This window comes from Candoia aspera, chromosome 6, assembly GCF_035149785.1.
Source record: "Candoia aspera isolate rCanAsp1 chromosome 6, rCanAsp1.hap2, whole genome shotgun sequence".
Lineage (NCBI taxonomy): Eukaryota > Metazoa > Chordata > Lepidosauria > Squamata > Boidae > Candoia > Candoia aspera.
The window spans coordinates 79978370-79994905 of record NC_086158.1 but is presented as its reverse complement, the minus strand read 5'-3'; the positions used below and the strand labels follow the sequence as shown (position 1 = coordinate 79994905).

The following is a 16536-nucleotide window of genomic DNA, read 5'->3' as shown; positions in this document are numbered from 1 at the left end:
TGGGCCTGCTTTCCCTTTCTTGAAACCCAGCTGCAGCTCTGAAATTATGTTGTTTATATAAAGTTCCACCGTTCCAACGCATTCAATTAGAATCAGCGATGAGTGATCTTTGAGGTGATGTCTAAAAAACTAATCAGATAGTAGTTGTTTGGATCAGATTTACTGCTTTTTCTGAGAACTGGCTGTAGACCTGTTTCCTCTAAACCTGTCATGAGTACTGATGGTGAGCAGGAGGGGGCCCCTATCCAGGGGGAAAAGCGCATGCATAGTTTAGAGACTTTGAACTTTCCTTTGAAGAAACTCAGAGCAGACCCGCCTTGATTTGTGGGTTTATCTGTGAGGGTTTCCCACGGCCTTTCAGTTTGGCAGGATGTTCTGTCTAGTAGAGTAGAACATTAAATACTAGAGACTCAAGCTACCATCTCAGTGTGGTTCTTCGCTCTAAGTTAGGACAAAACTGGACATTTGATTTGAGGATATAATACAAGTACTTACTTACTATATAATTTTTTTAAAATCAGCGTTATACGCATCCTGTGATTGACCTGCATTTTTCAATTAACACCTGGAAGAGAGGCTGCTTAGACAAGCCAGCCCTTCCTATTTACTCTTGCAAGTTGTAAGGTAACCAACTTTCTGCTCTAACCTCAATTAGATAATTATTTCCCTCTTTTGTCATAGCAGGCACTGAGTGCCTGCTAGATACTTAATCCTCATTAATGTGTAATCTTCCCTTCCTGATGCCTAAACTGAGCAACTCTAGGGGTGAAGAGGGAAAGAGAGGTTGCAGGGCTATAAAACACGCCCAACTAAAACAACCCCTTCACAAATCAAATTCCAGAGATCATCCTTGCCCCTGGGCTCCCCATGGCACACTGAAGAAGAGCCCCTGGTGCTGTAAGTAATGTAAGGGGACAATTTAAATAAACATGATGCTGTTCGTTTCTGGCACCTCTTTTAATGTCCTCCTGCTTCCATATCCATCCTGCAAAATCTAAATTAGCTAGCAGCACAAGAATTGTTTCAGAAAACAACACCTTTCTGAAATAAATTAGACATTTCTCCTCACATTCAAGATGTTTTTCTTAATGTTACAAAATTCTTTACTACTGCATGCTTTTCAACAGCAACGATTTCTAAATAAGCTCATTGTTGTCCCAAAACCTATTTTCCATTTTCTTTAATAGTGGTTTGTAATCTCACTGTCATTTCCCTAATGATCTTCTTCTTTTGGAAGTTCAATCAGATCCAGTGTTCCTAGCTACTATGTGTAATTCCCAATTGACTCCCTTAAAGTCCTCATCGTATTAATCCTTAATAGGCTTGGAATCCCTACAGTATTGTTCTTTTTCTAGAAAAGGATTCTCCACTATAAATCTTATTGCTTAAATGAGCTGCAAAAAACAAGAATGTAATGATCTGCTTATAAGTTTTTCCCCCCTTCCCTTCTTTGGGTTTTATTGATACAGCTAGTCAGGAATCTTGAGGAACTACTGACTGTGGGATAGGTCAGTAGCCTAAGACAGAAAAACAAGTTAGGATTGAAGAGCCATCTAGGAGACAGGTTTAAGGAAGACACAAGGAATCATGACAAAATAATAATTCAGGACCCAAGGACTAGTCAAGAGACAGGAGTAAGATGGAATTGAGGAAAATACAAAACCACACCACAGCTTTACTACTCAATCAGAGTGGTGAAATTTTATATTTATTCCTCCGCTGAAGTTCTAGGTAGGTGGAATCAATCCGGGTTACCTAAACTTCACCGAAAAGTCTGCAGTAAACAATTCCTGATGGATCTTGCCATCATCTATACTGAAGTTATAAATTCCAGATTCTTCTTGCCACAAACTGAATTCATCCAGGAGTATGGATCTTTGGGAGAAATACTTGCTGAGACTGTTATTCTAGACTCAAATGGGAGTAAACTCCATTGAGCTCTATTAATCTTTTTCATCGGCTATATATGGGATTGCTGTTAAATCAGGCTTTTTACCCACCTTTTAGAATAACACGACAATGTTACAGATCTAGCAAGAGAAATGTATAATCTATTGTATTGCTCCCTCTCTAGTGCTTCCTCTCTTCTGGGAGTTAAATGTATATAATGGATCGCCTATAATTGAGATAATAGTTGAAATATGCATAAATGTTGCTTCAAATTACTTTTGTGTTTGGCTTCACTAGGTGAAACATGCATGGTTTCCTCCCTCATCAGTCACATCTTTTTAATAATATCCAATTAATTTTCTTCCAGTCTGGCAGCATAGTCAATAAAATAACTAAGAACACTCAACCATCTTGCCAATTCTTCCATTTTTCCACCAATATAATAAATATTGCATATATCTGTCTGTGTGTCTATGTGTGTTGTGTATCTCTATCTGTGTTTGTGTGTCTATGTTTTGTACATTTTAAACTTCTCAATAAATGTATCTCTTAATTTTAGAACCATAATTCTTTGCACTTGTATAGGAAACTTAACTTTAGATTAGTCAGAAGTATTTCCTCCCAGTCAATAATCAATTCCACCACATCTATGATTTCTGTGGCTTGATAATTCATTTTTTTATCCAAATATATACAGTACTTGCTATGTAGCTGACTCTTTTGATTTGATTCTGGGTTTTACTTTTCTGTATCAAATAAATAAGAAATTCTTTACCAGATTAATTCATATAGATTGAGGAGGGCACATCTTAAAGGTTTCTGACTGACTATAGTAATATTTTGCTTTAAGATATTAAAATATGCTCTTTAAAGATATTGGAGAGTATCTAATTCTCTAAACTCAGTCCAATTAGTCTTTGTCTCTGAAACAAGCTGCAAATCAATCTCTCTGTTACACACAATGTTCTGGGAACACATCTTACGAATTTTTCTTTCTTCTTCTAAATGTAGAATTTACCAAACAGGAAGTATTAATGTTGCTTAAAGCTGTAACTTAATGTACATTCCAAGAAGAGAAGTTATTTGGGCAAAAGCTGAATAAATTGCTTTTCAACAGGCTACTGAAGACAACCTCTAAGAGTGGATCTCTGAACAAGATTAATTAAATCCATCATTACAGTTTGCTTGTGATTAGGGGATTCTGTAACCCCATGCCCACCCAACTCCCAGGTGACCACAATCACTAGTTCTTTACTGATTCAAGAGCAGAGACACACAAACTGCATGCAAAACCTGCCACTATTTTTCACTTAATAATAAACTAATAACTGTACCCAAATCACGAATCAACAAAAATATCTTCAGAGTTTCTTTAGTGATGAAGCAGCACAATTTCTTTTAGATAAAAGCTCCAAATGCACTCAGCCACAAATGAACAGGAGTTCCACCTGATACAGCACATGCCAACCTTACAGTTTTACTGGCAGACCAATTATCTAAGGAACCCAAAAGCAGATGAGCAGAGTCTGCATTAACCTAATCAATAAACAACCTCTTCCGTATCCTTTATTCCTTATCCCACCTCCCACCCCTCAAGTCGATTGCACTGACTGGATGGCTGGTTCCTTAAGACCTTATGTAGCTTTGAAACCCGCAACACTGAGAAGTTCTGTGTGAACCTTTCTCCTTTCTCAAATGTGTTGAAAATGCCTTCAACCCCAGAAGCAACTGCTCAAGGATTAAAAGAAGAAGTGCACACCGAATCAGATTAAAGGCCTTATTAGTTCATCCTGTATCCCACAATGGCCAAGTAAATGTCTCTATAAAGTTCACAAAGAGGCCAGGAGAAAAATCATGTTTTCCCATTGTTGTTCCTCAAGAACCAGTATTTGGAGACACGGTGCCTCTGGTTGTGAGCGCATTATGTATCCCAGGATGGCCAGTTGCCAATGGCAGCCCTTCCATGAAGGCATGGCTTTTCTGTTTGGGATACTCAGTGACCAACTCAAGGTCCAAATGTGTACTTTTTCAGATAACATCTGAATGCTAATAGTGATAACATTTCTGTTTCAAGCAAATGTTTGGTTTGATTTCTTACCATCTTAAGGGAGTCAAATTCACCCTCCATTTCCTTTTGATGAACTGGGATTTGCAATCACTGTTATGCTAATGCTGTTAAGGTACCCTGCAACATTAACTTCCACTCAGAAATAAAAGTGGCCATCTATTAATAACGAAAGGAAAATTAATGTGCCTATACCAGTGTATGAGCTTTGCACTTCACAGACAGCTGCTTACCTAATGTAAAAGCTTGGATGGTCTGATTTTTACATGTTGATGCCAGCTTCATCTTTGTCATGACGGGGTGAAAAAGAAAGAAAAGGTGGGGAGGAATTATTTCCAATGTATATTTAAACCGGAGACTACAGCATTACAATGGAGGGAGGAATGGTTACCATGGTAACTATTCTAGTCAGAGGAAATGATACATCATTGCTCAACAACAACCGAAATGCTAATTTCAGCACCTGTGTGCGTGCTTATGTGCGTTTCTGATTGCTATTCAGTTATATTTGAATAGAGACATCATTAATAACTGCTGTTTTCAAGCTTGAAACAGGAGCATGAACGGTTAACCACACACAGTAACTGACATATTTTCAGGTTCCTTTAAGCATCCTACAAACTCCCCTGCTGCTGTGCATAGCTCTAATACATCCTTCTTGGGCTGCAAAGCATAGGTTTTCAAATATTTTTTCATTACTCCTGTTTTCTGGCAGATCCTGCTGTGAGATAAAGTGGGCTAGGAAGAGCATGAATGGCCACGAAAGACATACCCAACACAGGCAGGGGTCTCAAGTTAGCAACCAGCTATATATCTTCAGCCCTAATCAGAGCTGAAAGAACAGTGCAGGAGAAAAACAAATAATGTATTTCATAGTTTCAAGTTTCTTTTCCATAAAAAACAGGCCCTTGCAGTGTCTTACTTCTATGTTTAAAAATGGTGAGGGTTATGAATAAATAAAGTGACAAAAAACACAATTGCATCTGCTGGTGAGTTTCAGGGAATCCAAGAGAAAGTCCTTAGAATAGTGTTTCTCAACCTTGGCAACTTGAAGGTGTGTGGACTTCAACTCCCAGAATTCCCCAACCAGCATGCTTTAGAAACACTGCAAACATGCATGTCTGTAACCAAATGATTTTTTTAAAGTCAAAGCTGTATTATTTTATACTTCAGGATTCTCAAACAAGAATGATGGAAGTAATTCGGAGCTGCTTTCTTTATTTTCTTTGCTGTAGACTTTATTTATGGGAAAATTTCACTGGGAAGGCCCTAATCCAGGTCAAGATGAAATGATAAATAAGCATTATAAAGCACATGGAAAAACACTTCTTTCTCTTCTAGAAGGAAGAGCATGTCATACCCTGCACTAGATCTGGGTCCTAGAAAGCCTCACCTAGAAATAACAGACTCTTAGAGATGTTCTTGATGGGTGGAGGGATCATATCATATAAGGAAGGGAGGAGAATGCTCCCTCTGGTGGCACCCTGCATGGCCCCAGTGAAGATGTTAAAGCAATTTTCAAAAGCTGAAAATTCCCCATGGCTTGCCTTAAAAGTAGTGGAACTTTCTGGTATACATAGGCCAAAAATAAATAATAAAATAAATCAAGGCCCAAAGTGTCATCAGTATTCAAGGAATACTGATGACACTTTGGAAACAATATTGGCTCAATATACTATTTCTGTACTATTTCTGCACCCCTCTTCATCAACTTGCCAAAGAACTTGAATTTAATTGATCTGGTCAGGTAGGTAAGAGACATCCTTTTTTAAGGAAAGCATTCTCTATTGTGAAGTCTAGTTCACCGATTGAACTGGACTGTCATGTGGGGTCTCTCTTGATTATTAAAGACTTTGTTTGCCCTTTGTACTAAAAGTACTGCATTGTTTTGTTTTTAATTGATGGTTTTTATTGAATTACATTGCATTTAGATTACTCTATTTTAAAATTAATTTTTATTTTAAACTACTTTGACATAAAACCTGAATGCAGCAAAAGAATGTTGGAAAAAAAGTAGTCATGGAAACAAAAGATGTAGGAAATTTCCCCGAGAAGACCTTGGGTTTTATTCTTGGCAGTATAATGTCCTGACTGAAAAGATAAACTACAAAACATAACAGACATGTTAAAAATTACTTATTAGAACAAGATTACTCTTAACAGTATTCCCAATTCTCTCATGCTCCCCAAATGCTAATTCTAACTGCTAACTGATTAACATCTGGTTCATTTAACTCCTTCTATTCTCTTTATCTATAGAAAACATTTCAACTATATCCAATCCAGCAAGACATTCAGTTGAGGTATCTTAGCCAAAGCCACAAGTAAATGGCAAATGATCCATCAATTACATTTGAATGAAAACATCTAGAAAAGAGAAACTTTACTTTTCTTTAAATGTACACAGCTTTCAACCTCAAACAGAACTATGGTACAAGTCTCCTTGTATACAATAAGTTTTCTTTTAGAGCTGTCAATACAACAATTTTCTATGACCTAATTCTTCTTCTTCTTCATCATCATCATCATCACTATCATACAAAAATGAATTGGATATCACCAATTTACAGCACACACAGATGGATCTATAAATAAGAATCACTTCGTTTTTGCTGGATAAGCATGTCTTTTCTCCAACCTAAGTTCTTCAAATGACACATACACTTTCCTAGAAATCCAGTTCAGGTTTTCGCCTACTCTCCTGCACAAACATTTTTGATCAAACCTATATTTAATGTGGGGTTTTGGGGAAATAATTTGGTTTAGCTTGAAAAAATATCCAGGGACAATAGTATCATAAAGATTCAGATCTTTTCTGGCTTCCCCTAAGATTATAAAGACTGAACATGTTTTAATTTCACCTTTTTGTTAGGTCTATGTTTTTGCTGATTGCATTATATAATGCTGGTTTAAGCGGCTTTTAAGAGGCATGTTATGACTGTGTTATTATAGTTTGCATTGCAATTTACCTCTGTGGTTTGCCATTTTGTCAAGCTCCAACACAAATGAATGGGGGCTGAAAAGTCGTAAAGAAATAAAAGATTTCCACCTTGTGACTTTAGTGGGAGAGTAAAGGTGAGAAAGAAGCTGAATGTTAAAATGTTGCAGGCTGTATTTGTTAAACAGATTATGATCACTTTACCAAACACCACTCTACAATTTACTTATTTGCACATGTGTACTTAGTTTTGTTGCCGTGCTACTGAAATGATTTTCAAATAAAACTGTACATGATTTTTGTAAACGTTAGTTTGTTCTCAGTGTTCAGGGCCGCATTTGCTTATGCTGCTCAACAGCATTTTGTCAGTCTCAGAAAAAATTAAGAGGAAGTCTTTGTATATCCTCTATGGTTCTCTACTTTATTTCTTTACTTCCAATATTAATTGGGATTGTATATATAACCACAGCTAGAGAAAGATGAAGGACTAGATATCCTTACTGACAAATACAGTTTATTATGACAACTATTTATTGTAAGGCTATAAATACAGTGGAAGCCAAAGGTCCACTATAGTTCCTTAATCAACAGTTGTTCTGGAACACCACCTTCATAATAAAAACAAAGGAGCTTCTTCTGATGTTGTCCCTTTTAGGTTGTCCAGCAAACCTTAATTCTCCATTCACCACAGGATTGTTAAATCTACTATCACATGAAGGAGACATATAGGACCTCAGTGCTCTCAAGGTTCTTTAGGTGGGAGGATTATGAAGCCCAGTGCATGAGAGAGATAGTCATCCAGCTTGCCCAATGGAACACCACTTGCCCATGAGATTAGATTGGCCCCAACCCTGCCAGCCTTTTGGAAGGCTCTTAAGATATGGTTGGGTTCCTGGGCATGGGAGTCAGAGTGAAACTGGGAGCACCTGATGTGCTAAATTGTTTAGACTGCTTTAGTCTCTTGGCTACTATGTGTGTTGATTGGTTTTAAGCTATCCAGAGATGGGTGGCTATATAAATTGAAGAAAAAAACCAACCAACCAACCAAGAAATAAAGACGGTGTTCCAGAACAATGTCTCTCAGGCCTTTGTGTCAGTCTCGATTCCTGCTGACTGCCTGGACAAGTCCCTGCAATTTTCTTGGCAATGTTCTTGGAATTGATTTGCTCCTTCCTAGTGCTGAGAGGGAGTGACTGGCCCCAAACCACCCATCTGGCTTTGTGCCTAAGGCAAGAATAGAACTGACAATTTCCCAGTTTCTGGCCTGGTGCTTTAATCACTAGACCAAACTAACTCTCCTCCTCACATTATCCATGTCCTAATCTTAATCAGTTAATTTTCTGCTGTTATTGTCATGAGGCAAAAACCAACAAACCAGGAAATGTGATCATCAAAAGTCTCATGGAAGGAAAATAATGATCAGCCCTTCCATTCTCGTTAACCCATCTAATATGTTCTCATTCCAAAATGTAAGTAGGTATGAAGATTGAGAGAAAATGAGAACACCGAACAAGCTAAATAGGAAGAAGAAACAATATGCCAACAAAGATTTAAAATGTTGTGTTCTGTTTTGTAACTGTCTGAAAAGGAAATGCTTTGGAATTTCAGAGTTTTGCTCCCAACAGAAGAAAAGACAATTCTGGTGCAAAAAAGGTTGGTTAATGATTATTCTGTTACCTCAGAAAACAATACTGTTAATAACTATGTTTTTTATAGCATCTCAATTTAGATAAGCTCACATTACATTCTGATCCTAGGTTTACTTTTTCAAAAACTCCACTGTTTTTCAAATATCATAATGAAAACTTACATGGGAACATTTCTCCAACACTTCCTCTTTGAATTGTAGAAACTTCTCTTGGACTGCAGGTTGGTTGAGCGCAAATGACAGAAAATGTGTGAACGGCTGTTTTTTACGAAAGCTTTCAACGAGAACATCAATTCGTGTCCACGCTGAAATGACACCATTCCGATGTTGTCCTGTGACCACTGGAAGCAAGGAAAATAGTAAGGCAGGATATATGCTAACGTGCTTCAATTTCCCCCTAGAAAGCTAAGAATAGCAGTTATTTACTGTACTCATAACCCAGTTAACAAGATGGCTGCTAACTTTACAGAATACAAAGGACAACGTAAGCATGGAGTAAGGGCTCCCAAAGTGTAAGATCCATCTCTCCAGGAAGGAGTAAACATTGTTAGAGGAGACAGTGTTACGTTTTGAGCCTCACATCCCAACTTTATGTGTTTCATCTACATCCTGTCTTTCCTACAATAGATTAAGATGGCGTACATAGCACTTCCTCCTCCAATTATTCTCACAATAATCCTGTGTCACGGGTTGGGCTGAGAGTGAGTATCTGGCCCAAAGTCGCCCTCTAAGTTTCTGTGGCTCAGGATGCACTTGAATCTGGCTAAAATTCCAGTCTACCCCCTTAATTAATGCAACACACTGTCTTCTGTGTTCAATTAGAAATATATATCTTGATTTGCTAGACAGAAATCCAACCTTGGCCTAACATAAGTACCTTGACTTATCACTTGCTGCTAAGGAACAGTAGAGTATTTCCCCTTTCCCCAGCAGAATACAGGAATAAATTAAAGCTTCCTTTAACCATACAACGCTCTTCTTCCAAGTCTGAGCCATTACAACTGATCTATATTTTTATTTTATTTTATATAGCCACCCATCTCACAATCGTGACTCTGGGTGGCTTACAATTAAAACAGGAAAAAGTACCCGAAAAATAAAATAAAATAAAACAAGTCATACAAAAAATACAAATGTTAAAAACAATCAAACCATTATATAATTACAGTACAATTACAAACTGTAGTACAAACGTTGTTCCAGCCTCCTCAAATGAGAGTATTATAGTATGGTGCAATGGTGAAGATATTGGGCTAGGAGTTGGATATTGGGCTATAAAGTTCTGGTTCACCCTCAGCCATGGAAGCTCATGGAGTAACTCTGGGCCATTAGTCCTCTCTCGCAGCTCAGCCTCGCTCACAGGATTATTGTTGTGCAGAAAAACAGAAGGAGGAGGTGTGCTTTGTATGCTGCCTTATGCCCATGAAAGAAAGCCATATTCCAAATGCAATAAATAAATGAATATTAATTTACTTGGAGACTAATAAGACTTAATTTACTTAGACATTAACGAGTATTAAACTCCAGTCATTAAAATATTCCATCACCCTTGTTCATACAACTTTTAATTCTCCCGAAACAGTTTTTATTTTCACCTATCAAATGGTATCCAGAAGGTGGGGCTGTTTGATAACTAGGCTAGTAACTGATGGTGTCCCATGTGGATCTATGCAGTTTCTACATGACACTGTTGGGGGGGGGGATGTAATCTAGACCTTTGGAGAGAGATGCCATTTGTATCTTGATGACAGCCAACTCTATTGTTCCTTGACATTTCACTCAAAGGAAGCACCACTGTTTAAACTTGATAATAGGCCAGCTAAGCACAAGCTAAAATTACATCCAGACAAGATGGAGATGCTCTTAGTCGATACAAAAACAGATTCAGAGACTGAGGCTTACCCTGCAGTGGACAGAAATGTACTTCCCTTGGAAGAGTAGGCCCACAGGAAGTCCACAATTTGAGGGTACAGCTTAATCTTCAGCTGTCACTTTATTTCAGTGGCAGCATTTGTACAGTTATGACAATAGCACATTTACCTGCACCTTCATTACATCTTGTCTTGAAGAATGTTCCCTGTTCTATAGGGTGCTATGCCTGAAGACTGCCTGGAAGTTCCAAATGGTACTAAGTTTGGTAGCTAGACTAGTAACTGGCAAACAACACATGATGCCCAACTGTCCACATTAAAAGATCTGCACTTAGCAGGGTTCCTCTCTTTTTTCCTTCCCTCCCCTTCTCATAATAGCTATCCCTTCCTCTCATCAATCTGTTCTGACAAGGATGTACATATACATACATACGAGAATGCTATATGCCAACATCTACAGTGGAGGGAGGGGAGGAATCTCAAGGGTTGGGGGGGAAGCAGGCTTTGCACAGGAATGTTTTCGGTGTTTCATTTATATACATACAGGTAGTCCTTGCTTAATGACCCTAATTGGGGCCAAAAACTCTGCCACTAAGCGAACCAGATGCTAAGTGGGAAATCATGTGACTGCAACTGTGCTTTCCAGCTGGAAAGAGACAAGACTACTCAATTTCACACCTTCAGCTTTTGTTTGCCTCCTAACTACTCCCCTGCCCTTTGGAATGCTCAAGGGTCTGCTTTCTGTCTTGCACACATTGAAAGCAATGTGATCATGCCAACAGCCCAGGGCTGGGAGCTGTGGGCATGCTACACAGGCAGCTTACAGTACTCTCTTGCAATCTCTCCACTTTGTGAGGGGGGGAAGAGAAAAAAAGCAGGCAATTTCTGTAGGCAATCTCTCCTTTGTCTGACCCTTTCCCACTACTGGTGCGATCGCTTTGCTTTTGATGTGTAAAAGAGCAAACATCTTACTCTCTTGCCATCCCTTCCTCCCCAACCTCTCTGCTCTGCAAGGAGGGGGGAAAAAACCACAGGTCAGGCACAAGACAATGCGTATTGACTGTAATGGCAATCACGTGATTGAGGGACACTGCGAAGGTCATAAATTATCATAAATTGGCCATGAAGTTTTTTCAGAACCATTGTGACTTCAAATGGTCACTGAATGAGTGGCTGGTAAGCGAGGACTACCTGTATATTTCTACTTGCCCTTTTTTGGGGTCGGTTGTTATCTTAAATCCAGGGTTATTTCTTTTTTGGTAACTATGGTTGGCTAGAGGAAGGAAACACAAGGGGAAAAGGGATAATAATTACCGCAAGTAAATTAAGGATTTGGTAGGTAAAGGATGCATGTTGGCTACCAGCTGTTTTCAGTGACATGGATTAAGATTCCTTTTTCTGTGAATTGAAGGACTCCCTCCATTCATGGAAAGTCTTGTTTGCCATGGAAGAAGACTGTAGAAATGTTCTTTCTCTAATTACCCTTTTGCAGTTCATCTCATACTTGGCAATATAAAAAAAATATCTTTTTTTTTAACATACCAGGATAGCTTTATTATTTCCCAGATTTATATGACCTATGGCCTGTGTATGAAAACTCAGGCGGCTATTCATTTTGCAAATTCAAAATCTTACCAATTTCTCCTTCTACACCTGGCTTGGGAATACTGATGGAGGTTCGTGTTTCTGTCTCCAGTTTCTTTTTGGTTTCTCCTTTCTTTCCTATTATATACCTGTAAAAACATTGAGTGGGATAAGCAAGAAAAAGGAGCTAAGGATAAAACATTAAAATATTATCAAATGATTTCACATGTCACAAAAGTAACTGTCCTATCTATTGTGGAATGAAAGAGCTCAATAAGCACTGTAGTGCCCACAATGTCCAAATCCTTGGGGCACAGAATATAACTTGCAACAGGCAGTCATGGAGCTAAATGCAAGCTTTAGAAATTATTTATACCACATTTATCATTTGGCAGATGAAGCATGAAAACTTTTTTCCTTCTACCAATTACAGGAAATAGAAGTGAAACCCGGGAATGCTGTAATTGATTATGTGCTGGTTGTAAAATTGATAGTCTCCATAAATTTAGCAATGAGAGTTTAGTAGCGTGGCACACAGGAAGTCGCCTGAGAAAAACAATAAACAGAAGAAGGAAACAAACAACAAGCAAGCAATCTAAGGGACTCAGTCTTGGATGTGCGAAGACCAGTGAGGGACCCAGTTTGAAGCCAAACCCATCTGGAAGCCAAAACTGCAGATCAAGCAAGACTTATTTATCCCTGCAACAACGTCAACAACCAGCGAGGCACAGATGAGGTGGAAAGGAGAAGGGCTGGACAGGAAACCAGTGGGGAAAAAATAGGTAGCCGAAGTTGCAGCAAAGTCCCTCCATTCTTCTCAGGTTCGTTGACCAGTTGCTTGGTAGCATTTTGCTGAGTATGTGAGAGAATAAAGTGGGTGTGCATGGAAGCGCTTAGGTAAGACTTGGCTATATCATCTCAATAAAGCCAGGGGGTCAACAAAGAATTCTTTCGGTGCTGTCTTGGCATTTAGTGTGAATCTCTTGCTTGTCCTCAATCTCACTAAAAGATGTGCGTGGGTATTCCCCAAGTAAACTCCTGACCATTGACGTCTCCTACAAACTCCAAATGCCTGTTCCCAAGCTGTGGCCATTGCAAGGAGGGAGAGCTGGCAACCTCTACTTAGGTGGGTGATACAAGGAAGACTGATTGACGGCAAGTGAGATGTAACAAGCTTTCATTGTAACACACCATTATCGTCCACACAAGAATTCAAGGAACTGCAGTGAGAAATGGCAGCCAAAATTAGATAGAAGCAACATTAAATTAAGCAGTCCAAAGTTGCCAAAGTGGTTTGCAACAAAGGCCAAACCACGCAAGCATAAGCACTAAACAATCCTATAATACTGAATTTAGGCTGATTTTAATGGATAATTTTATTATCCATCAAAATCAGCCTCTTAAGCCTTTTTTCTGAATTCTCTTGTAAGATACCATGAAACAAAAGATGATGTTAAACACATTTTAGGCTGTAATCTTACTACCCTCTTCCCAAAAGTAAGACCCACTGAATGCTATGGCTTATTCCTACTTCATAATATACCAGAATTTCCAATATTTTAACTTTTTTGGAAATAAGCAAGCTTGCTGGAACATGCTATTTGATCACTCTCCCACGTTTTCCCACCATACCAAATTGGCTAAACATTATCACCACATGCAATCCAGGATTGGAAGCTAGGGTTACCACATTTCAACAAACAAATCAAGAAAGTAGAATTTGTGATTGGTTTAGCCAGTCCATATTATTAGGAAAGGTCACATAGAACAGCATGTTGGTTGTTCGTGGTAAGCAAGAATTTTGGGAAATTTGGCTTTACTGTGACATGCAAATACTCTCAATGGACCTCACTTAAGAGGTAAGTATAGGACTCAAAGCATTCAAAACATTCTCTTATGGAACATTTTAGTCTTGAAATGGGCCATTCAAACCTCAAAATAGGCTATTCCAACCCATAACAAGTCTTCTGAAGTAATCTTTATACTAGCAACTAGTTTCAAGCCTGCAACATTTTCCACATCCCTAGATAAGACTGAGTTGTTAGCCTTTAGCATCTATGCATATGGAGAAAGGGGATTTCTGGCAACATTATTGCAGAAGATATCCATTTGCATGCAGTTCTTGTGATTATATTCCCCCAAACTCACTTATATAGTGGGCTAGGAATGTCCATAGCACACTGGTACCCTCTTTCTGTCTCTTCCACTACAAATGCGTCACAGGGTTCGTCTGAGCCATCTCCAAGACCTATAAAACATGGGCCAACAATGAGTCATTTATCCAGATTGTCCAGCTACCTCATTTCTTATACAATTAAAGAAAGAAAACCCAGTTAAAGGGGTGGGGGGGGGAAAACCTCTACCAATCTTGTTGTTTCTACCTCTTTCTACCATCCTACTGACATTTTAGTCTTGCAGGCATTTCAATAAACAGCTGCTATAGTAAATCAAACAGCATTTTATTTTAATCTGCTCTTGAATACAAGCTGCAAAACAACCCTGTGAGAATCATTTCTCTGATACATAGGATTCTGTCACTGATGCAAATGTACATTTAAGAAAACATAAAAGGGTAGAGGATACAGATGCAGGCTCTGAAAGCTGAGCATCGGAAACAACAAGTGACTGTCATATTCAACAACAATGACTTAAGTAAGTGGGAAAATGAGGTAATCTCAGTTGAAAAAGAAAACATAGCAATTACTTTTCTACTAGCCAAAAAATCATCTTCAAAACATAGCATATGTGAAAACTGCCTGCATTACATAAATTCAATGGCAATTCAGCAGATAAGTTAAGGAGAAATAACTTTTAATATAAAATATTAAAAGTATTTTTAAAACACTTGACTATTTGCAGAATGCTACTGGTGCTCTTGAAAAATCCTGCACTTTGTTAAGGAAAGAACTACAGACAGGGCTAATAAAGCCTTCTCTTGTTGCCTGCCCAGGAAAATTATATACCTACATTCTATTATCTCACAGTATAAACTGAACTAAAAACTTAGGAAATGAAACTTTAGCTTCACTACATACAATGAGGTGTTCCCCAATTAGGATGTATAAATTAGCTACCAACTGCAATTAAGCCAGCTCGTATGTATAAAGAAGTGTACTAAGTCAAGTCATGTTCACTGTTTCAATGTGCGCTGTACATCGTAACGTTTCACATGCCATGGTGCTGACGCGCGTTTCTGTTGGGAGGGAGCTGCTGTGAGACCTTGTGCCAAGCTCTGTATCTGTGTTCATTTCAATGGAATGTGTTTGGGTTATGTGCTCTGCTCAAGGCCTTTTCCCGCGGACCATCAGTAGCCGTTAGGAGCACCTGGGATTGTGAGCCTGGGAAGATTCTACGGGGGGAGGGATCTCATTTGCACCGAGGGTTTTTAGTTTGCATTTGGCACACTTTTATCATTCTCAGCTTTCTTTGTGATCCTGCATACTATTCTTTAATAAATCAGATATCTTTATGAACCTGTTCATGAGTCTGATGGTGTTTTAGGATAGGCAACCCTTACAAGTCGGTAATTAACACTTGCAAAATTAATATTTTACGTACATCACATTCCTCTTTATTTATGACTACAAAAGATGATTCATCCACTAGCTCCTCAGACCTGGTCTATGTAGGCATGATCTTTTACGGCTCATCTTTTTAAAAATTGCAGGTCTGTTGTTCTACCAAAAGTGTCATTATATTACTGTACAGCTTTTATTGCTTGTCTTCATTTTTGTTCAAGGACAAATCTAATTCTTTAAATTCAATTGCTCTAGCAACAGGCAAGAATTTCGTAAGTCATGATGATTTCATTCAGCTAGGTACTTTCAGCTAACCCGGGTACAACTTCTAAAAGAATATATGACCAGTAGGGGAACAATATCACCTTTTGTATTTTTTCCGCCAGCATTTGTCAAGCAATAAAATACGTTACTGATACATGTGACTGAATGGATTAAATAAATATGTGCTTCATCTGCTCTTTCAACTATTTTGGATTTTAAATCTGCTTCTTGGAATTTAGGACTCAAGAAACAAAGGAAGGGTTATATAAGAGAGATTAATGTTAAACTTTGAGCAATATGTAGCCTACAGCTATAGAAATTGACAAATAATCCAATTCTAGACAGTTTCTCCTTTTTTAGGAAGATTTCCTATACATTTTGCCTGCTTATTGTAACAAGCTTTAAGAGTTTCCAATAGTTCTACAATTGTTTGAATATTGGCATCTATTTATTCATAACTCCCCTTCTTTTGTTTGTTCCAAGCCTGAAGACATTGTCAGCTAGACAAAGGCGGCCCACTTCATCTGTAGCATCCTCTATAGCATGATGTACCCTTCCTTCCTTTGGTAACCTGTGATCTATACTGCGACAAAGTATGTGGGAACTTTCTCCACTTTCAGCAAATGGAAAATATGATCAAACTCCTTATATAGTTGAGCATTACATCTTATAAAGTAGCACAACAGCCACTTTAAAAGTAAGGCAACACAAGTGCTACCTACCAAAAATAAGCTTCAGCTCTCCTCTGTAACAAAATG

At 38.4% G+C, this 16536-nt stretch overlaps 1 protein-coding gene across 1 annotated transcript in view; it reads right to left on the bottom strand.

Annotated features, from left to right (window-relative positions):
* ASCC1 (activating signal cointegrator 1 complex subunit 1) overlaps nucleotides 1-16536 on the bottom strand; it is an 83254-nt gene that overhangs the window by 62198 nt on the left and 4520 nt on the right. Inside the window, exons 3-5 of the mRNA XM_063307494.1 lie at nucleotides 14145-14244; nucleotides 12048-12145; nucleotides 8704-8882 (exon numbers count right to left, since the gene is read on the bottom strand). Coding sequence (XP_063163564.1) covers nucleotides 8704-8882; nucleotides 12048-12145; nucleotides 14145-14244 — 377 coding nt within the window. The remainder of the gene's footprint in view (nucleotides 1-8703; nucleotides 8883-12047; nucleotides 12146-14144; nucleotides 14245-16536) is intronic.